The following is a 23,705-nucleotide window of genomic DNA, read 5'->3' as shown; positions in this document are numbered from 1 at the left end:
TATATACATCTGGGTTTGATTCCAATGTACCTTACTTTTAGAGAAGAGTTCTTAGCTCCAACTCTAAACATTCTCAGACAAGCCCACACTAACACCACTGTCATCTCCTTACATGGGGATAATAGATAGAGGTCGGTTGATGCTGCTTTGAAATGCTTTTATTATTGTAATGCTTGCTACTTAAAATAAATAAATAAATAAATAAATAAATAAATAAATAAATAAATAAATAAATAAATAAAGGATTTGATAAAATAAACACAAATTGTCAGTATTGTTGGACCTAAAGGGCTATCGTGAATTATTGCAAAAGTTTGATGCTTTTCTAAGTACTTTATAGCAAGAGATAAATTTTTGAAGGAAGAATTGGGTATTTTAGTCCTTTTCAAGGAATAGATACTTTTTGAGTGATTATATTTTTTCTAAGAGCTGTCATAGATATTTGTTTTATAATTTTCATAGCACTTCAAATGGTTATATTTGTCAATAATGATTATTTCTGAATTATAATAATACAGTATTTCCTGTGAATTTTTTAAGGAAGAAATTTTCTTTCTCATATGGGAAAGCAAAATGCTGTTGGTAAGTAAAAACACATAAAGCAATAAACAAAGCATTAATATGACTAACAGTTGTTTAAAAACCAATGTTGAGTTGTTACAATCTTGATGGTTACCATATACAAAGAGATAATAAGACATAATTATAATCAGAATTTACCTAGGAAGTTATTTCTCATTAAAAATATATATTTACCTACTTGAGAAAAAAATTCACTTAATTGGGAGGAAAGGTATATTTTAATTTCTCTACTTAAGAAAATGATTATGAAGATGTTTAACTCTGCAAGTATTTTAATATATTTTCCAAAATCATATTATCAAAAATTGTATTAATTATGTCAAAACTTATTTGTGTTAGGATATTATTTCTCTCCTGAAAAAATAGACCTTATTATAACATCCAATCCAATTGATTGCTCTGCGTATTGCGCTGAAGGTTGGTAGGTTCCTAGATAGCAGTGCCGAGGGAGCAGATGGATGGGGATCATAAGTGTCCAGTAGGCTTTACTAATCAGACATGGCAGGTTCCCCCATCATTTGAACATAGTTTCACATCCTCATTTATAGTCCACAATGACTGGAGCTGAGGGACTGTCCTGCTGAACCCGGTTTCCTGTCTGGCACTAGTTCTGGGTTTCAGTTGGACAGTGGCGGTTGCTCTGACCTCACGCTGGATGAGTTTGTTACCTAAATTTAGCTTCATTACACTAGCATGAGACCTTAGCTAGAGAGTCAAGATATCAATTTAGAAGAGCAAATTTCTTGGGCTTCTGCTAGAGGACTGTTTTTACTTTTGTTTAAATGTAAATACTTAGGTAAAAACTCAAGACATTCTAGTGGATAGTCACTAAAGTTTTACAAAGTCAGTGCAGCCTCATAACTGATCTTCTGCTCAGGAAATAGCATTGTCAGTATCCCTGAAGCTCCCAAAGCCTCTTCAGATACTATCTGCTTCCAAGGTCCCCATGACTCTGCCATGTCAGCATAGCTTTATTTAGGAGGAGGCTTAGTGAATGACTATCAGGTGAGAAGCCTGCTGTGAGACCACAGTGGAATTTAGTAATAGATGTCAGATTTGCAGAAAGTATTTATTGAGTATATTATAAGCTGAAGTGTAGCTTGAGTTTTCCTGCCTGGCCCACAGTCAGGATAAATCTCTGTCACCTGCCAGTCCCACAGCCGCTCAGACCCAACCAAGTAAACACAGAGACTTATATTGCTTACAAACTGCATGGCCGTGGCAGGCTTCTTGCTAACTGTTCTTACAGCTTAAATTAATCAATTTCCATAAATCTATACCTTGCCAGGTGGCTCATGGCTTACTGGCATCTTCACATGCTGCTTGTCATGGCGGCAGCTGGCAGTGTCTCTCCCTCTCAGCCTTCCACTTCCCAGAATTCTCCTCTCTCTTTGTCCCGCCTACTTCCTGCCTGGCCACTGACCAATCAGTGTTTTATTTATACAGAACCATATCCACAGCACTGAAGAATTATTATCTTTCTTAGTGTCATCCTCTTGTAGGACCTCCTCCCCACACATACGCTTTGTCTTAGAAGTGTAATTTGAAGACTGCAAAATCTGTGGTTCATTATTTGAAATTTATTATAAGTGTAATAAACTGTTCTGAATGTAAAAGTTGGATAAAGTAATATATGTTACTAAAATGCTTCATTTGATATGACAGAATACTAATTCTAGAAAATTCATGTTTAATTCTTTTTCAGTGTTAGACATCAATGTAACAGAAACACAAGTTTGTCTAAGTATTGAAGTCTATACAGTCAGATTGCCACCACCTGAGGTACCAAATATTTTATTTCTGTAAGCTCCTGTATTTACTATATATGCGTGTTATTATTACTATTTGATTTTAATTTTTAACATGGAAGCTGATAGGAGGGGTTTTGTTACCACAACACTTGCAATGTTTTCTCGAGTATGTAGGATATACACACATACACACATATATGAAAACAGAAGGGGACCGTTTGGAGGGAAAAGGAAGGGAGGAAATAGCAGGAGTGCAGGGTAAACGAGAGAGACCAATGGGGTGACTGTGGACAAAGTACAATAGAAACTTAAATTAAATGTCATAATGAAACCCATTATTTTGTGCTAACATTTAAAAGGACTTAGTAGTTGTTTGTTGTTATTATTTGTTTGTTTAGTTTTGGTGGTTTTGAAACAGAGTTTCAGTTCATAGCTCAGGCTGGCTACCAGTTGGTATCTGCCAGGCTGGCCTTGAACTTGTAGCTATCCTCCTACCTCAGCCTGCTAAGTACTAGAATTGTAGGCACAATGCATCGTGCTCAGCTTTAAAAAAAATAAATAAAATGTATGCTGCTAAGTGCTTGACATGTCTATGTTTTCTAAATTCCCCCAATATCATTCTCATTTAACATGTGTTTTTATCATTTTATTCCTGTCAAAAATATCACTAGACACACCCAAAATGTCACTACCTTATCTTGCCTTGGTGCCAATTTCTTCTGCTTTTTCACCTCCAAATTTTAAAAATACAGTTTCATCTCACGGTAAATATGCTTGTCTTCTACTCTTGACGTTCTCATAGCATTTTTTCATCTATTTTTTATACAATATGCTTTCTGTCTTTGTCTTCCATTTTACTAATTCCCATAGCATCTGGCATAGAGCTTTACACATTATTAGTCACTCGATACATGTTGTTTCCTTTATCGGGTGCAATTGGTTCCTCAGGGACAGAGAAAGATGAAGGAGGAAATGAATGTTTTTGCTTTCCATGGAACATTTGGCAATGCCTAGAGGCTGTTTTTTGGTTTCCAGGGTATAGAGAAGGAGGGTATGATTTTACTACTAGCATCTAGCAGGCAGGAACAAGGAATGCTTCTGAATGTTTTACCTTATACAGAATAAAAAACCTGCCACTACCCCAGCAAAGGATTATCTGACCCAAAGTGTCACTAGTGCTGAGGTTAAGAGCGTGTTTGAAGGTTCTACTAGGGGAGCACAGCTACTCAGACCATTACATTTACCATACATTACATTTACCTAGCGTAAAGCTTTAGGAGAGACATGCATTAAATGGTGTGGGAGGAAGGGGACGCCTGCCCAGCCAACTTTATCAGCCTAATCAACACTGGTAATTAGTGGGGTGACAGATGTTGCTGCTAGGTGCCACTCCCCACTCCAGTTGTCTGGTGTACATCTCTTCCCCTTGTTATAAATTTGTTATGTTCTCCATTGACTATGTAATGAAATCTTATCTGCTTCATGTGATGGATGAAGAGGTCCTCATCAAATTGATCCAAACTTTCCTTATATGTAGCCTCATCTACCGTCACTCCTCTTCCCAATAGCCAAAGTTAATTGTTTCTCCAAGGCAGGATAGTCCTCCATTCTTTCAAGTCCTGGCTCAAACTGTCTTCTAAGCTCCCAATACTTGTTCTCTGACTCATCTTTCATGACATAACTCTTCATTACCACCTGTGAAGACTTCAGAACTCCCAAAGTTCATCTCTCTTTGTTCATACTGTTGTTTATACAAGTGTATTATTATGCTGAGTTTTAAAGGAAAGGGTCTGTGTCTTTCTAACTTTTCTTTCACAGAACTTACATAACACCTGTCACTCAATATAGTAAAATTTTTACTAATTGAAACGAGCAGCATGAAAGACTAGCTTCTAACTTGAATTAGATAACTTTAGTATCTTAAGTCTAGTCTTCTAAGGTAGAAATTCTAGTAGTTTTCTAAACTTTGATCTTTGACCTTATTTAGATAACTTTTTAAGATAGTTTATCATTATTATAAGAAATGGTATTTCAGCCCTTATTTTTGTATTTAAAAAAGCCACGTTTTCTCAATAATAGTAATTTTTCCAATTTTAGACTGTGTTAAACTATAATATTTTCCTAAAACTTATTGTCTTGGTGTTTCTAATTACTGTGAAAAGACACTGTGACCACAGCAACTCTTATAAGGAAAACATTTAATTGAGGTGGCTCACTTACCGTTTCAGAGGTTCAGTCCATTATCATCATGATGCAGAGCATGGAGGCATGCAGGCAGATGTGGTACTGGAACAGACTCCTACATCTTGCAAGAAACAGGAAATGGACTGAGATACTGGGCAGTATCTTGAGCATTGGAAACCTCAAAGCCCACCCCCACAGTGACACACTTCCTCCAACAAGGCCATACCCACTCCAACAAAGCCACACCTCCTAATATTACCACTTCCTATGAGATTACAGGGCCAATTACATTCAAACTAACACTCATATAAGTGTCTAGATAGAAACTTGTATGTGTAAACTGCTACAAGTTGATATATTCAGATTATAATTGAATCCATAACTACCTGAGGGATATGTTTCAGAAAAGTATTATGTAATATTAAACTGTTGCCCTGAAATTTTAGTTATATAGAAAATAAGCAACTGGAAACAAATTTGTGTCTTTTCTACAGACAGCTGTCCATTGGGTATCATTATGTACATGTGCAAAGTGTTTCCTCCCAAAGATTCTATCAAAGTCAGACAAAATCAGCATAAAGATGAAAACACTTACAAAATACTTATTAATATTTGCACACCTAAAACATTCAGAGTTGGCTTAGAATCTCATTACAATTCAGAAATCTTCATTTAATAACAGTGTCACTTTGAACATTCTACTTAATTTCTCTTAACCTCAGATTTTTGTGTAAATTGGAGCTAATGGTATCTAGCTCATGGAGAGTTGATGCAGTGAATGGGGTAAAGTACATCAAATGGTTCCTATGGCATATGATACACAATGGAAGTACAAAGTGGTAGTTATTGTTATAACTAAGTGAATTGAAACAGGTGAAATAATTGTTGTAGGTCTCAAAGGTAGTTGGTCAAGATTCAGAGTTTTTTTTTTCAACACTGTTCTGCTTCATTGTTCTTTCTCTACTTAGCCTTAGCTTACTTGGTTACATTTGTGTGTCCTTTGGTATAATTAGATAGTGTCTTAGTCACTGTTCTGTTGCTATGAAAAAACACCATGACCAAGACAACTCTTATAAAAGAAAGCATTTAATTGGGGCTTACTTACAGTTTTATAGGCTTATTTCATTATCATCTTGGCAGGGAACATGGTGGAAGGGAGCATGGCAGCAGGCAGGCATGGTGTTGGAGAAGTAGCTGAGAACTACATCCCGATACACAAGGAGAGGGAGAGAGAGAGAGAGAGAGGGAGAGAGAGAGAGAGAGAGAGAGAGAGAGAGAGAGAGAGAGAGAGAGAGACTGGGCCTGACATAGGCTTTTGAAACCTCGAAGCTTACCCACAGTGACAAACTTCCTCCTACAAGACCACACTTCCTAATCCCTGTAATCCTATCAAAGAGTTCCACTCCCTGGTGACAAGGCATTCAAATATATGAGCCTCTGGGGGCCATTTTTATTCAAACCACCACAAATACCTAATATCTGTGATATATATTGAATAAAAACAGTGGTTAAATAACATTGCTTGGCTATATGGTAGAGTTTGATTAGAGCTGTATTAGTTTAGGATCCAGATGGAAGGGAGAGTCTGAGGAAATTAGTATTTGATATCACTGGGACATGTACACTATTTTGTACCATTTAGTTCTTAAAGCCTCATCTCTTTCCTTGATTTCTCTGAAACTACTTTCTCAAAAGTCCAATACCATTGATCCATTTTTTTTTATACGTTGCCACTTGGATATCACTGTTTTCTAGGTTTCAAAATTTTTCAGCCTGCACACTAATTAATACCTTTTACATGTTCTTGTGTAGTTGTGATTGTGTCCTTTTAGACCCCCTCTCATGCATGTACTGATAACATCCTATGTCACTTACTTTCCTATCGCTGTGACACAACATCTTGACCAAGGCATCTTATAGAAGAGTTTATTTGGGCTTATGGTTCCAGAAGTTTAGAGTCCATGATGGCAGAGCAAAGTGCAGCACCCTGCACAGCTTCAGGAATTGACCAACTGAAGTGATGAGAGAAAGAAGAAAGGACAAACACACAGACACATGTACAGAAAAGCTAAAATGGGGTCATATAGGCTGTACTCACTCTGGTGCAGGGTACCAACTGGTACCAACTGTGACCCCGAAACTCAACTTATTTTATACATCTGGATCAAGGAGGCAGGTTTATGGTATACAGCTGAATGAGGCAGGTTTAGCTAATCTCAGTAGGAGTTTTCCGTAAGGGACCAATTTGAGGCTGCACTCATCTCAGAGGAGAAAGTTGTAGTTGTTAGTTAGTTCCTGCCTACACAGGTCAATTGTTCATAAACACTTATACTTGGACTAAATGAAGGCTCTGACCTGCCTCTGAGCCTCACCCAGCAAAGGTTTGCCACCCCCTATGCCTAAGGAATTGGAGTCCTTAGCATGCCCATGCCCATGTTAACAACACACATTCACTCAAGACTTCATCTGCTTTCCACAGGAGTAGCTGGTGGCAGACATGACAGCTAGAGCAGAAAGCGTACAGTTCACAGACTGAAGCACAAGCACAAAGCAGAGAGCCAAGTGGAAACGTCCAAGGCCACCCTCAGTGACAGACTTCCTCCAGCAGAGCCACACCCCTAACATCTGAGCTTATGGGGACATTCTCATTTAAACCATCGCACACCCAGACGTAATGATCTAAAAGTGAATGTGTGTCACCCTCCCCAGCCCAAATCTGTCCTTCCTTTGCGTTTACTATTTTTCCATCAAAAGACAGTAGCTTACCTCCATGGAGACTTCATTGTTCCTTTGGTACTTTCTCACTTCCACTATCTAATTCATTCCTGTCTTGGTCTCCATAATGACCTCCTCTTCACTTCCATTATTCTGATTTACACCTGTTCTTTTGCTTCAACCATTCAACTGATCTCCACATAGGCCTTGTTTCCAATCTTTCCTCTTTTGGTTTGATCTCTGCTTCTTCACAGTGTCAATAAATTTCTGTTTCTAAATCAAAGCTTCCCTACCTAAATATCTTTAAGATCTCAACATTGCTTAGAAAACTAAGTCCAAATTCTTTAGATTGTTGTTATAAGGTAGAAGAAATATTTATTTATTAAGTACCTTCTCATCATTTTGGTTTTAGATGCATAGGGATACTTTAAAATATTTCGCAAGTGGCCAGGTGGTGATGGCACATGCCTTTAATTCCAGTACTCGGGAGGCAGAGCCAGGCCGATCTCTGTGAGTTCAAGGCCAGCCTGGGCTACAGAGTGAGTTCCAGGAAAGCCTCAAAGCTACACAGAGAAACCCTGTTTCGAAGAAAAAAAAATTTCGAAGTGAATAAATACAGAGTTAGCATTCTCTGGAGATGTATGTTAATAGTTGAGTAGTTCCATAGTGTTCAGAATAATCTGTGTTGACAAGTACTGGTATTGTGGACATCCCTGCAGCAATTGATTTGAGCCTCTGAATAGTGTTGATCTGTACTTAAGCTGTGTAAGTAGGTATATGTGAGAACCCACAAATTCTGAGCATTTTACTTTAATGCCTGCCTTTAGAATTCTGTTTTAGATTCTGTTTTCTCTCAAGCTAATCATTCTACCTGATGCCAGTATATGGTGACATTCATGACTGCCTGCCATGGTCATCTTTGTTTACTTATTCTTTTCTTCCTTCTTTCCTTCTTCCTAACTTCCTTTTTTGATAGTATAGCTTAGGTAGCAGATTTCTCAACAACAGTATATCACATCATAATATTTACCTCTTGAGGCTAAAGAGATGATTCAGAAGCTAAGCATATATATTGTCTTACAGAGAACTGAATGATTCTCAGAATCCATATCAGGTGGCTCACAACCACCTATAATCCCAGCTGTAGGGCATCTACACCCTCTTCTGGCCTCCCTGGGCAATCAACTCCCCTACATACACACACATAAGTAAAAAAAAAAAAGTAAATATGTTTTTAAGAAGAGTTACCTCTGTCCTGCATGGGACATTCTATGTCCTTCTCAGTTCAGAGTCTTGTTGCTCTTACTATTTTTTTCACCCTTCTTCTCATGCTAAGGATAGAACCTGGGATCTTTCATATGCCACACAAGAGCTATAACACTAATGTATGTCCCTAGCATATTTTGTCATCTCTTCCCACATTGACATTTTTCTTACTTCCTCTGGTCCCTTTTTTCTGTTACTACCTTTGAAGAAGTTCTTTGAGAGCCTCAAGTTTTGTATAACATATTTTAATTATATTCACCTCCACCAAGTCTTCCCAGATCCACCCAATTTTTTGTCCTTTAAAAAGCCCTTCAAGAACAATTTGTACTTTCCAAATATTCCTGAATGTGTGGTTTTCCACTCAAGTGTGCTCAACTTATTAGGGGCTACTCTCTTAGTGAAAATTGACCCTTACTTTCCCAGTAGTTAACAATTGCCCATGGCTCCATGGGAAGGGGTGGAACTTTTTATTGGTCTTAAGGAATGGTATAGGAATTCAGAAAGTGATATTAGAATAAATGGGTGTAAACTTAGATATTTAAGGCTTTGACTGGTAGGAGTTAAAATATCAAAACACGAGTCATGCTTTAAACAGCATCACTAATATGCTAATGACTTGTCCAGATGATACAGTGTTGGCTGTGTCAGCTCAAGGTTCTTGATAGAAGTGGGCAGTGACTGAAGTGAGAACGTTTCTCCACAGAGTTGCTTTGATGAGATATGTGGGGTTGTGACACAGTCTCTCTAGCCTTAGTGTTCATTTACCCACTAATACTTTATTTTCACTTGAGGCCTCTCTGTGTCTGTCTGAATTTGAGAAAATATCTTACAGGACTTCCCAGGGTGGCTGAACTATAAGTGATGAACACTTATTGTCTACATAGAGGCTGGAATCCTGTCTGGGTAGGATATCTGAGGAACAGGAAGAAAGCATTCTAGAAAATGGAATGGGGATTTCAAAGGAGAGTGTGACCCTGGCTCTTTCAGAAACTGTCTTTTAAAAGTGTAATCTAGGGCTGGAAAGATACCCTAATCTGGTAAAGTGTTTGCTGAGCTTGGTCCACCAGATCCCACATTAAAAATCAGGCATTGTGGTGCACATTTGTAACACCAGCACTGGGGTGACAGTGACAAGCAGACCCGAGGCCTTGCTGGCTGGAATACCTGAGAGTTCCAGACCAGTGAGACCCTGTCTCAAAAAACAAAAAGGAATGCAAACTCACACACGTCCACATGTACAAGCATGTGCACACAGATATACACAAAATATACTTTCCTTTAGAAGGGATTTGACTTCTCTAAGTTGACATAATAAAAATTGATTGAATTAAGCATAAAATAAACCCTTGGGCTTGGAAGATGAAAAGGAAAGCTTAGCCTGTTTGGTGCACTGTGCAGTGGAGAGACAGGATGTGTCACAACACTGATTAGGTCATGATTCAAAAAGACGTAACTCACTGATATAGTCATAAACCACTGTCAGTGTGTGTTGCTGTAATGCTTCTTTTTATGTGGCAAATTCCTTGAGGACTTATATGTTGAAATCTCATTTCATTTAAAAGCTAAAGGAGTTTGATATTTCTCAGCATATTATAGAGGATTTTCATGCCAACCAGAATGCTGTCATTGAGAGACATTCCATCTTAAGCAACTGGTGCTACATTCTGCCCAGGTAAGATTTTAGGTTGGAATGTAAAGCTGGTGTAATGGCTACTTTTGCACCACTGTGACCACAGTATCTGAAGAGGAAACTTAAGGGAGGGAGGGCTTTTCTGGGCTTAGCGTTTTAGAGGGTTCCAAGCATCATGTTGTGGAAGTCACAGTGGGGCAGCAAAGTTCAGTACCACTCTATTCACAAGTACCCAGCCTAGATGTCCTTCAAATAATTATACACACACACACAAACACACACACACACACACACACACACACACACATACACACACACGTAGTTAGTTTTTTTTTTTTAATCTTTTACACTTTGGGGGCCTACCACCCAGCTCCCAAATAAATATGCTGAGACTTACTCTTGCTTATGAATGCCTGGCCTTAGCTTGGCTTATTTCTAGCCAGCTTTTCTTAACTTAAACTCTTCTGTCTACCTTTTGCCTCTGGGATTTTACCTTTTTTTCTATTTCTGTATATCTTTTCTTTCCTTCTTATTCTGTGTCTGGCTTTTTGGCTCGGTGGCCCCTGGCATCCTCCTCTCCTCCTTTTCTTGCTCCACTCTCTTTATTCTCTCTACCTGCCAATCCTGCCTATTTCTCTCTCCTGCCTAGCTATTGGCCATTCAGTTCTTTATGAGACCAGTTGTTTTAGTCAGGTACAGTAACACAGCTTCAGAGAGTTAAACAAATGCAACATAAAAGAATACAACATATCTTTGCATCATTAAACAAATATTACACAGCATAAATGAATGTAACACATCTTCAACTAATATTCTGCAACACACACACACACACATACACATATATATTTAACAAACAAATATAGAAGAGGTCGTGAATTCAAAGGGGATGGTTGGGAAGATAGAGGAGTTGAGAGAGGGGAAGAGGCAGGATAGAAAGGATGGAAATACAGTGTAGTCATGTATAAAATCCTTAAATTTAAAGTAAATGTAAGTATCCCATATAAAGGGAATGTCAACATACTGCTCATGAGAATGTAAATTAGTACAAATACTATAGAAAACAATATGGAAATTTCTCAAAAGGGAAAAAATGGAATTACCATATGATCATCAATCCTATATATCAAAGAAAATAAAATCAGTATGTCTAAGGTATTTCTGTACTCACATTCATTGCAGCACTGTTCACAGGAGCTGAAATGTGGATACAACCTAGGTTTCTGTCTAAGTAAAAGAGATAAAGAGGTGTATGTATGCACAATGGAACAAAATTCAGCCTACAAGGAAGGCAGTCCTGTCATGTGTGACAATATGGATGATGAGCTTGATCATATTTTGCTTATATTAAGAAAAATAAGCTAGACAAATCCTATGTGATCTTATATGTAGCATCTAACAAGTTGAACTCATAAAAACAGTAAAAGAGCAGTTACCAGGGGTAGGATGGAGCTTTGGACTACAGTAGAGAGATGTTGGTCAATGACAAAGAATCTCAGACAGGAGGAATAAGTTGAAAAAATCTGTTGTACAACACAGTATATTGAATATCAACAAGCTGTTGTTCTTGAAAATTACTACAAATAGTAAGAAAATACTTAAACTTTTAATATTTTCACCACAAAACATGTACATATGTGAAGTTATATATATATATATATATATATATATGCTAAGTTGATTAAGGCATTCCATAACCTATTTGTATTTCAAAGCATACCAAATATATCTAAAATTTGCATGTCAAGACAAAAAACTTAATGCAATTGAGTTTGTAACTAGGTACAAGTGATTAGTTTGTTATTTATATGTGGGTAGTACCATACTTGCTAAGTCTTTTGGAATACCTTCTAAAGCAGAGTTAACTTCTCAAACAACATTTAGCTGTATTTAAGCATTGGCATAATGTTATATCAAATCTCATTTTTCATAGCATGAAAATGGGGCAGATAATAAATTTTCTTCATACGGCACCGCCTGACTGTCCCTTTCATTCCTTCAAAGATTTCCAGAGGCACTGGGATGACCTGGTAGGAAGCACATGTCTATCACACTGAATGTTATTTGATTTCTTTCTTGCTATGTAACATAAGACTAGCCTCCTCTAAAATGATTTATATTGTGTGCTTAATTTATAGTATGGCTATAAACTTCCAGAAGATTGTGGAGATATGAAAATATACTGTAGCATCTATTTCAAAATGGTCAAAGAAAGGACCTTCACGTATCCTTTGCACACTAATGATGGCAGATACTTTCTGTCTGCCTTATGAGCCAGCCTTGCTCATGCCCCATGCTGTCATTATTAATGGAACCACTTTTCCTGCACAGTTTTTAATTTAGCTAAGAAGATAGTTTTACTAAGAACTTTGGTGGCTGTTTGTTTGGGGTGTTTTTGTTCTGTCTTTGAGACAGATCTCATATAGACCAGGCTGGTTGGGAACTCACTGTGTATTCTGGGCTATTCTGGACTTTCTGATGCTCCTGTCTACTTTTCAAGTGTTGTTATTACAGGCATACTCCACATCCAGTTTATGTTGAGGATAGGGTTGAATCCAGCACTTACTGCAAGACTCTGCATTACATTCAGTCTACCAGCTGAGCTACATTCCCAACCTCTTATCTCTTAACAAAAGACCCATCACATCTTAATTGCTTCTAATATGAAATCCCTTTGGTGACAGGAAGGAGGGTCTTGATATGTAACCCAGGCTATCTTTGAACTGGCCATCCTCCTGCCTCAGCTTCCTCGGTGCTGGAATTACCACCACCCCAGGCTATAAGGATGTTTCTTTAAAGACTATTGCAAAATTTAGACAAGAAAAGAAAGTTCAGAATAGAGAAAATAAGTACATGTATTTCCTAGTAGAACATAAGAAATCAATGCTAGGATTCTCGCTAGCCAAGAGCTCCCCCCAGTGTTGTTTGGACATTGTTGGAAGGGTTAAATTAGAAGTTTCTGAGATCTTCCTTTTTGGAAGATTTGCTTTTAGATTTGACTTCCACTTAACACACTGCATTGATTTAGGAAAATAGCTTTCTTAATATTACTTTAAAAATATACACAGAAACAGGACACAAGTACCTAGGTGGAGCTCTTAAATCTAAATCAGCATGGCTTTCATCATTCTGACAGGCTGGGGTTTAGATGTGGAAGAGCCAGTGGTCTGTGCTCTCTTTTAACCCAGATAATGCACAATAACCTGCAATCGACACTGCCAGCAATTCCCTTCATTATAGCCAACCCTATCCCAAGTGCTGAGAAGATTTCTCATTAGGAAAAGTGACTTCTTTCCTTGAAGGACTGCTTTTGAAGTTGGAATATAATTAGTAAAGTGTGTCTTCTCTGTGCCAAGTTTTTCATTGCTTTTGAAGATGGGAGCAGTTTACTGTTAACTAATTTTGTCCTTATACTCTATACAGGAGATGAATGGCACATTTCTTATAAGTCTTTTCTGGAATATTGTAATCTACTCACAATTCTATTTACGAAATGAAGACACAGTGATTCACCTTGATTGTGTCATGTCACACACACATAATTTGTTAATAAAAATAAACTTTAAATAGCAGAAATGAAGGGATGCTATCTATTTAGCTTTGACAACTATAGAATATAACATAAAAACAGAATCTGCTTGTCCGTGTCTTGTCAACATTGTCGCCTTTTTAAAAATGAAAATTGCTGTGTCCTGTAGACAGAAACCTTCATGTTGCTCTTTAACTTCGCTCAGATACCCTCTCAGTTGCATCAGGAGTCAGCCCATTCAGTTCTTCCCAAGGGTGGATTTGGAAGGTGTGTTGAAAAGCTTTCTTTCAGATTTAAAATCTAAACTGCCGCATATATGTGGATTCCCCATAAAGATGACAAATAAGCCATGCTACTACACACAGGAGCTAACCAGACCACAAAAACAGGTAAGGTGTACTTTCATCTCATCCAGGGTCTCTGAATTCCTTAGTAGATCATGAACTTTTCTCAGAACAGTATCTCACAAATGCTCTCTGTTTGCATTTCATATGATACACAATTGTTCTGATGTGTTTCATCCATATCTAGATATGCACGAGCTGGGTTACTGGAGATTAAAGAGAGAATTTTGTGAAGTGTTCACCTGGATAGATTGATCAGGGGGCAGTCCTGTTCAGTAGATGTTGGGTGCCTGCCGCCCACTAGGTGGAGTCAGGAGTGGGTTTCTCTGAACCCTGCAGCAAGAGAAAAGTTCTCACCAGTGTCTGCCTCTGCATTAACTTCAGGAGGAAACCAGCATACCTGGCTCCCCACAGATAGACACGGGTAGAAGAAATGACTGTTTGGGGATTTTCTACACCCCAGACTTGGCAGAATAGGGGAAGAATGGGGTTGGGGATTTAGCTCAGTGGTAGAGTGCTTGCCTAGCAAGCGCAAGGCCCTGGGTTCGGTCCTCAGCTCCGAATTAAAAAAAAAAAAAAAAAAAAAGAATAGGGGAAGAAGACACAACTTGAAATCAGATTCTGAGTTTTTATATTTTCTAAAAATGTTAAAGGGGAGGAGAGTTACCTCTGGCTTTGTCCCCCATACATTTTAGAATCTGTTTTTATTATGCCATATTATACACACATAGAAAGTATACACATATATCTTGTTAAAAAATTGTTCATGTAACCCAATGCAGCATCCTGCTGTCACCTTCCTTAATATATATTCAGAGAGGTAACCACTGTTGTGACTTCCTAGCAGTCATTCTTTGTCTTTACTAAGCATGCATTAATAAGAACTAGGTTTTAGTTTTGTTCAGTTTTGAACTTTATGCGAGAGAAAGCATTGTGTTTGTGTTTCTGTCTCTTTTCTTTAGAATAGTGTTGTGACATCCATCCATGTTGTTCCACTAAGCCATAGTCTGTTCACTTTCATTTCCATATAGTTACATGATTATGCCATAGTTGTTTATTGTTCCAGAATATTGTTGATTGACAGCTGGATTGTCTGAGGGCTATTTGCAGTAATGTGGTAGTGAACATTCTAGTATACTTCCTCTAGGCACATGTCCTCGAATCTCACAAATGTAGAATTAGTATGTGTGTTTCCAAGTGTAGGACCTATTCCAGGCTACATCCCAAAGTGGCTGTAGCCGTTTGTGAACCTCTTGCTGTGGCTCCTTGTCCTTGTCCTTATGTGGTACTGTTGATCTTTAGCAGTTATGGCAGATATGCTTATTATCATGTGCTTTCAGTGTGTTTGTTCTTGAGTACTTATGTATATTGGTTGTTTGTGTATCTGTTTTGAAGAGCTCGTCTACCATTTTTCATTTATAGGTATTCTTATAACATGCGAGGTATGAGTTCTTCATCAGCTGTGTGGAGCACCTTATCTCCCTTCGTTCTGCAACTTGCTTTCCTGAGAAGGGAGTGGGAGTGGACAAAAGCCTATTTAATACCTATATTATAGTCTTAAAATTAAGAAAAGCATTAAATTTTTTATTTTTGAGGCAGGGTTTTACTATGTAGCTCTGGAGCTCGGAGCTCTAGAACTCACTCCGTAGAGTAGGCTGGCCTGTCTCTGCCTCCCGAGCCCTGGGATTAAAGGCATGCACTACCATATCTGGCTGGCATAACATTTTTTAAAGTTAGATTGCTTACTAAATCACATCTAAGGAATTGTTGCTGATAGACACTTGCATCATGCATTTGTATTGGGTGCTTACTGTGTACATCATATTTCAGCCCATATCTGTCCTATGAATAGTAAATCCAAACAGTTTCCAAAGATTTGTTTCATAAATGTACAGGAGTACTTAACTGAAAGTTTTGTCTTCACACTGCTATTAACAATAAGAATTTATTCTATTTTTGTCTGTTATTCTATGTGCCAGCTGCTTCTATGAATACTACCTCATTTAATTTTCAGTAAATTTCAGTGATTCTTGGGATAAAGAATTGCTTTTTTGCCGGGCGGTGGTGGTGCACGCCTTTAATCCCAGCACTCAGGAGACAGAGGCAGGCAGATCTCCGTGAGTTCGAGGCCAGCCTGGTCTACAGAGCAAGATCCAGGACAGGCATCAAAACTACACAGAGAAACCCTGTCTCAAACAAACAAACAAACAAACAAAAAACACAAAGAATTGCGTTTTCAATGCTGCAGCAGGACCCATAGCACAGAGCTCAAGTATCTTCACCAACACATTGTTAAATACATTTCTGACTTAAAAATTGAAGCCTGGTCAGATTCTTAGCACAATAATCAAGAAAATAAAATAAAAATTAACCATAGATTCCTGGCCAAGAGCTCAGGCTCTGAAAACTGGCTGTCTAGATCTGAATGCCTTGCCATTGTGTGATATGGTGAAGACCTTTGATCTCCTTGTGCCTTAGTTTCCTCCACTGAAATGGGGTGAGGTGATGATGTCGGTGATGACAGTACTTGTCCCAGACAGGCAGTGGGGACAGTCTAGGGTGGAGTCAGACGGGCAGTGGGGGCAGTCTAGAGTGGAGTCTGATGGGCAGTGGGGGCAGTCTAGGGTGGAGTCAGATGGGCAGTGGGGGCAGTCTAGGTTGGAGTCAGAGGCAGTGGGGACAGTCTAGGGTGGAGTCAGATGGGCAGTGGGGGTAGTCTAGGGTGGAGTCAGATGGGCAGTGGGGGCAGTCTAGGGTGGAGTCAGATGGACAATGGGGGCAGTCTAGGGTAGAGTCAGATGGGCAGTGGGGACAGTCTAGGGTGGAGTCAGATGGGCAGTGGGGAAAGTCTAGGGTGGGGTCTGTCAGTCAGAAGCAGCCCTCAGGAGCTACAGGAGGGAACTATATAGGAAGCAGAGAAATTAGCAGCTAAAGTAGGTTCCCACGGCTATGGCCAGCCCTGTCAGGAGACATTGCTCTTCATAGGGGACAATAACCAAGCTGCATAACCCTCTTGAGCTTTCTACATGCAGCTGACATTTTATAAAATTAGTTTAGCAGGAGTGCTTATCCAGACTAGGTTTGTTTTAATTATGGAAATTTTCAAAAATACTTAAGAGAAAATGAATTTTAAATAAGGGGTAAAATGGATGTTTTGAAACAAATATCAGATAAAATGTTATTTCATCTTCTGTAAAGCCCTTAGAATGTGTGTCTACAACACACGCAGCATTTAAAAGCACCTTCACATAGCTGATGTCATTATGTACCGTACAGAATGAATACTTCCTAAATGTCACCAAACCCAGGTCATATGGCTCTCATTTATCTCAAAGATTTTAAGGGTTTTGTCGAGTTAAAATCTAAACGGGACCATTTCACATCCCTTGGTCATTCTATCTTTCAAGTATGTTTTATTCTAGAGCGTTATTTATGGCCGTTGTTTGCTAGAAACAGGAGGATATTCTCCATCCTGGAGTTGAGCAGCTGCTTCCTTGTGTGATATGTCATTTAAAGCTAACGTATTTTCTGGCTTCCATATTTCTTATAAGTCAGGGGCTCTGCTTTAAACAAGACAGATAACTGTGGTGCCATACACAGAACCAAACTTTAATAAATAACGACCATCTGATTAGTCATTCTGCTTACTTTTCAATTTTCTTTTTAAAATTTTTAATTTTCTCTCCCTCCCCTGACATTTTATAACACTGCCCATTACTGCTAGTTTAGGCAGAGTGTGCCACTCTGGGTTATGTTATCTCCAGTTTCAGCAACCATGATGTGTGTGTGTGTGTGTGTGTGTGTGTGTGTGTGTGTGTGTGTGTGTGTTGCTAAGCCTAAGCATACTGACCTCTTTTTGCCTCACTCTCCCTGGATGTTTTAATGGTTAACAGGAAGAAAGACACTGTCCTGATTTTTCTCCCACACCAAATGCAAGGACTTTCCCCTTCAGTAACATCCAACCACATAGCCTAGATAAGTGGTAGACTTCTCAAATTCTTCTTAACAATTCCTTAATACTGGAATGCCACTGGATATCTTTAAAACTTCTAGTTTATATAATTTGGTACCATTATACAAAGTTGTATATGTTATGTGTCAATGCTAGAAATTAAGTCTACCAAGCTACGTTTTCCAAGGACACCTAGACAAATGATGTGTATAGTGAAGTGTATGCTTTTTAATTGGCTCATGGCTTCACAAAGCTTCAGTTTGTTGACAATTTAAGAATATTTAAGTTCTGTGAATTATTTATGACCTCATCTGTTGTTTACATAGGCCCTTTTTGCTATTTCTATACATTTTGAATGTAAACCTAAAAGTTTCCTCCCTTTGGGCTATGTACAGTATTTTAAAAATTAAAACAATGAGTAAATAATATATTGACAAGCTAGGGAGAAAAATGGTCTCCTGGACACAACCCTCACCAGATGTGCTCTTGAGAAACAGGTGTGGATATAACATATCTCAGGCCCAGACACACATTTCCTCAGAATGCAAGTAATTTGTCCTTATCCAAATCTGCCTAGAGTTTTTCTTTGTGTATCTCAAGTAATGGGTACATTAAAAAAACCATACAGTTTGTGAAACCCAAGGATCTAAAAAGCAGGTGTTCTTTGCTTGTCTATAATTAATTTCAACTTAGTTCTCAGATATGTGTCTTTCAAAGCAATGGGAAAACATTTGCTCTCCAGAGTGACTCCATAAGTTTTGACAAAATATCTCTGGGTATGTGGTAAGATTGCACAGTGTGTATAAGACAATGGCAGTGGTTTGTGGGGAAGTGTGTTAGTCATCTAGTACTCTCTCTAGCAGAGGAGCAGATACCCTGATGTGTGTCTGCACTGCACCCAGAAATCCAGTGAGTGACAGTGCAACTTCTGCTAACGATGACTGACATCAAGGGAAGTGTTTGAGGTTGACCTTTTCAGCAAAGCTGACACAGCCATTGCTTCCCCTTCCCTCCTCCTCCTTCAACAGTTGACATGTGCATCTAATTGACAGGCTCTAAGTCAGCATCCTAAATGCCAACGAGAAAATGGCACTTTGGCTTTTCAGGTCTTGTTCCAGAAGGAGCAATGGGAAGAGCAGAGTAGAGGTTTGGCACCAGTATAGCACCCATTGTGAGTAGAAGAGGCCTTCCTTCTTGGCCCGGTCTGATGGTGGTAGTAGTCTTTGCTCATATGATGTCTTGACAAAGATGCTGTGCTTATCAGACTTTTAGTTTTATGTTAGTTCCCTTGTAAAGAGAAGATTCTGAAGAACATCTGTACCCCCTTTTTCATAGGCATAAGAATTGTGTCCCGCAAAGTGCATGTATTGAAGTCCTGCTTTTTTCTTAATTTTAAGCCACTTCATTTTTATGTGCCTTGTTATGTCTGGTAGATAACTGGATCAATCTTACCATTTTTTGTGCTACTTATAATTCTAATCTCCCTGAACTCTCCACTAGTCTCTTCCCAACCCCATTCAAAAACTGAAACTCTCAGACCAAGCTACACAACTGTCTCCCGTATGCAGAGGGCCTAGTCCAGTCCCATGCAGGCTCCACAGCTGTCTGTCTAAATGTTCATGAGTTCCTACAAGCTTGGTTCGGTTGTCTCTGTAGGTTTCCCCATCATGACCTTGACCCCTCTTGCTCATATAATCCTTCTTCTCTCTCTTGGACTGGACTCCTGGTGCTCAGCCTGATGCTTAGCTGTGAATCTCTACATCTGCTTCCATCAGTTACTGGATGAAGGCTCTATGATGACAGTTAGGGTATTCACTAATCTGATTACCAGGATAGGCCAGTTCAGGCACCCTCTCCACTACTGCTAGTAGTCTAAGCTGGGGTCGACTTTGTAGATTCCTGGGAATTTCCATAGCATCAAGTTTCTTCCTTACCCCATAATGACCCCTCTACCAAGATATCTCTTTCATTGCTCTCCCACTTGGTCCCTCCCCCAGCTCAACCATCCTGTTCCCTCATGTTCTCATCCCCTATCCCCTCCCCTCTATTGCCCCCCCATCCCCAGTTTACTCATGGAGATCTCCCCTTCCCAAGGTGATCCATGCGTCCCTTTTAGAGTCCTCTTTGTTAGCCAGTTTCTCTGGAGCTGTGGGTCTTGTTTATCCTTTGCTTTACATCTAATATCCACTTATGAGTGAGTACATACCATGTTTGTCTTTCTGAGTCTGGGTTACCTCACTTGGGATATTTTCTAGTTCCATTCATTTGCCTGATATTTCATGATATGATTTTTTTACAGCTGAGTAGGCCCTCTGCATAAGCAAGACAATTGTGTAGCTTGGTCTGCTTAAGGGGCCCCCTGGCAATGGGATCAGGATCTATCCCTGGTGCATGAGCTGGCTTTCTGGAGCCCACTACCTGTGGTGGGACACCTTGCTCACTCACCCTTGATGAAGGGGATAGGGGCTTGGTCCTGCCTCAACTGAATGTACCAGGTTTTGCTGAATCCCCATGGGAGGCCTTACCCTTTTGGAAGAGAGGATCCAGGGTAGACCGGGGAGGGGGCGTAGATTGGGGGAGGAGCAGGAGGAGGGATGAGAGGGGGATCTGTGGTTGGTATGTAAAATGAATAAAAACCTTTTAAATTAAAAAAAACCTGAAACTCGATAGAAGAAAGGAAAATTAATTGTTCTGGTTTGCATAACTTTTACGGTTTTTGTTTCAAGCTGTGACATATTTTTAATCTCTAAGAATAGAAAGATAAATCTGTGGTCTACATTTCAAGCTATTGCCAAATTTTATTATATTCCTTTACTTTCTGTTGCTAAATACCGTGACCAAAAGCATTACGGGGCTGGGGAGGGTATTGTCATTGAGGAAGCTCAGAGCAGAAGCAGGTACCACAGGTACCAGGTACTTACTGGCTTGCTCTTCATAGCCTGTTAAGCCTGCTTTCTTATATAACACAGGAACACCTTTCCAGTGGTGGCATCACCCATAGTGGGCTGGACCCTCTAACATCAATGATTAATCAAGAAAATTCCTCCCCAGGCAGGCCCATAGGCCAATCTGATAGAGGTAGTTCCTCAGTTGAGACCCCCTATTCCCAGGTGACTCTAGTTTGTGGCAAGTTGACAAAAGCTAACCAGGGCAGTTGTCCTTATACAGAAGCTAAAGCCCAGGATACATTTATTTCAAAACACTAGAAGCACTTTCCATCAGCAATTGAAGAGACAAGCAAACTGTCATATACATACAATGGAATAGCCAATCACAAGAAAAGGAATTCTGATACATGCTACAACGTGCCTGAGTCTTGAAAACATAGCATGTTAGGTGAAATAAGCCGACACTAGAAGGAAATATCGTGTGATCGCATGTGAAGCGTCTAGAACGGGCAGAGACATAGTGAAAGAAAACAGAGCAGGAGTTACCAGAACCGGTGTAAGGGGAGGTGTGAGTTACAAAGCACAGTTTTGTTTTTGTGTGGGGTGAAGAGAAGGCAGGTGACTGTTCTGTCACCCAGGTCAGTGGTGGGTGTGCTGGAGGCCTCTGAACTGTGCACCTAGCACGGTGTAATGGAAATGTTCTGTTTCTGTTTGTTTGCTTCCTCATTAAATGCGGAGCACTTCACAAGTTTGCCTGTCGTCCTCGTGCAGGGGCCAAACTGACCTCTGTCCTGTTCCAGCTTTAGTCTATGTGCTCAGAAGCGAGCATGGTAAAACTTGACTTTACGCACAAACCGAGCTCCTAAAGCAGAGGACATGCTTGGATCTTCTTGCTGTGTCTAACTAGTCAGTTTGACAAGTCCTTGCTGAGTTCCTGGTGGGCGCCGGAAACTGGTAGACAGTGAAAACACAAGCAGGCTAAGACAGGCAGCCTGCCCTGCAGTCTACATCTCACTTAAAGGTCCCGTGCACATGCACCCACCCACCCTCCATTAGATCTTTTCAGCAAGTTTTCTCAGTAACTTTAGAAGAGACAAGAATACATACGCCATAGTTCTTACACTCCAAGATGTCAATATCTATTTAGGGAGATAGAATGCGGACACTAAAGTGACCATGCTACCTTGTGTTATTTATATGACAAATACTAACTAGTAACAGAACCTTGAAAAATGAAATAAAAGTCCATTCTGTGGTAGGTTGACTGGTGGAGGACTCACAGGATATGGGACTTTAAAGAAAGGAGAGTCCACCAGGCAGTGGTGGCACATGCCTTTAATCCCAGCACTGGGGAGGCAGAGCCAGGCAGATCTCTGTGAGTTCGAGGCCAGCCTGGGCTACAGAGTGAGATCCAGGACAGGCTCCAAAACTACACAGAGAAACCCTGTCTCGAAAATAAAGAGAGAGAGAGAGAGAGAGAGAGAGAGAGAGAGAGAGAGAGAGAGAGAGAGAGAGAGAGAGAGAGAGGCCACAGCATAGAGCAGTGGAAAGAAGAGGGACACAGGGAGCCAGATGCTTGCTTGAGCACATCCGTGGTAGCCGTGTGTAATTTTTTACAGTTGATCTACATAGGGTTATAATGTGCGCCATGAGAAATCTACACATTACACCAGAAGGCTTGTCTATATTTTCTTTTTCAATGGTTCTATGCATTTTAGTGTTACTTTGTATTCTTATTCTGATACGTTTTATTTTCTTTCTCATTTCCCTTATATTTATTACATTTTTAAATTTCCCCAATCTCTATCCTTCCAGGAAAACAAAGTCAAGCCCCCGAATCTGACGACTAAGAAACACTTCAGAGCTTCTCTAACTCAGGCCACTTTGCTGAAACCCACAGGGGCTCTATGTTTAGTTCCACAGCCAACCTCAGCCAACCACAAGGTGGAGCCTTTTGTCAGCCAGCAGTGCTCAGGCTTGTTTTCAGCTGATCCCTTCCAGCCAGGGTCTCCTCAGGACCAGAAGCCCTCCTGGCCTCTCCAGGCACCACAGCTGCATTTGGAAGTGTCGAAACTCAGCAGAGAAAGCACACAAGTTCAACGCAATAATGTTTGCTCACCAAGTAAGAGAGCCCCGGCATTCATACCAGTTTTCAAAAGGAAATCTGAGCAAGGAAACAAAGGCATCTCAGCACTTGGCAACATGAAAAGAAAACAGAGCGCTGTTACAGAGCCTACCCTACCGGCACAGAAAACTAGTGTAACCCAGGGAGGCAAACCAAGTTCAGGTTCAGCTACTAGAAAAAGACCAGATAGTAACACTCAGGTACAGGCTAGGAACTTAAACCAGAAGAGCGTCAGACCTCTGCTAGAGAAGAGCTCTGAGTTCTGTGAGCACAAGAGGGACCATCCCTCTTCTGATGCGACGCAGACTGTGTACTCCAGTGTAGGTAGACCACTGTCTACTAATGCCGTGACACAAATGTCAAGTAACAGCTTAAGGGTGATAAATGCTGTTGACAGCCACACCAGCGGAAAACACAATTTAACAAGCAGATTTATAACACAAATTTTGGGGAAAAGCCATGAGTCACTAAAGCTCAAAAGCCAGCCACACATTTTTGAATCAGACTTAGAGACTGAAGACTCCCAACTACAGCAGCCACAGCTAGCAAATCGAATTAAAGAAGCTGATGGAGGTGAATATGGCCTCACAGTGAGCAAAGCATCCCACAAGCACAGACGGAAGTTATGTCTTGAGTCTTCAAAATCTGCTACAAATCTTTGCTCTAATGCTGCACATCAGGGGCAACCCGGTTCTTCTAAGAAACAGGTAAAGGTTTGTTTTCCTTCCAATCTGGAAAA

At 39.8% G+C, this 23,705-nt stretch overlaps 1 protein-coding gene and 1 non-coding gene across 2 annotated transcripts in view; one reads left to right on the top strand and one right to left on the bottom strand.

Moving 5' to 3' along the window:
* The window catches only part of C19H18orf63 (chromosome 19 C18orf63 homolog), a 36,052-nt gene that overhangs the window by 7,575 nt on the left and 4,772 nt on the right, over positions 1–23,705 (top strand). The window contains exons 6-12 of the mRNA XM_059246461.1: positions 541–582; positions 2,288–2,364; positions 10,061–10,170; positions 12,062–12,158; positions 12,267–12,352; positions 13,863–14,046; positions 22,657–23,673. Coding sequence (XP_059102444.1) covers positions 541–582; positions 2,288–2,364; positions 10,061–10,170; positions 12,062–12,158; positions 12,267–12,352; positions 13,863–14,046; positions 22,657–23,673 — 1,613 coding nt within the window. The remainder of the gene's footprint in view (positions 1–540; positions 583–2,287; positions 2,365–10,060; positions 10,171–12,061; positions 12,159–12,266; positions 12,353–13,862; positions 14,047–22,656; positions 23,674–23,705) is intronic.
* LOC131896255 (U6 spliceosomal RNA) lies at positions 21,568–21,670 on the bottom strand. Its single transcript, XR_009375414.1, has one exon. It is a non-coding gene; the product is annotated as a U6 spliceosomal RNA (small nuclear RNA).

This window comes from Peromyscus eremicus, chromosome 19, assembly GCF_949786415.1.
Source record: "Peromyscus eremicus chromosome 19, PerEre_H2_v1, whole genome shotgun sequence".
Taxonomy (NCBI): domain Eukaryota; kingdom Metazoa; phylum Chordata; class Mammalia; order Rodentia; family Cricetidae; genus Peromyscus; species Peromyscus eremicus.
Note: the sequence above shows the minus strand (reverse complement) of the source record. Positions and strands in the feature narration are given on the sequence as shown.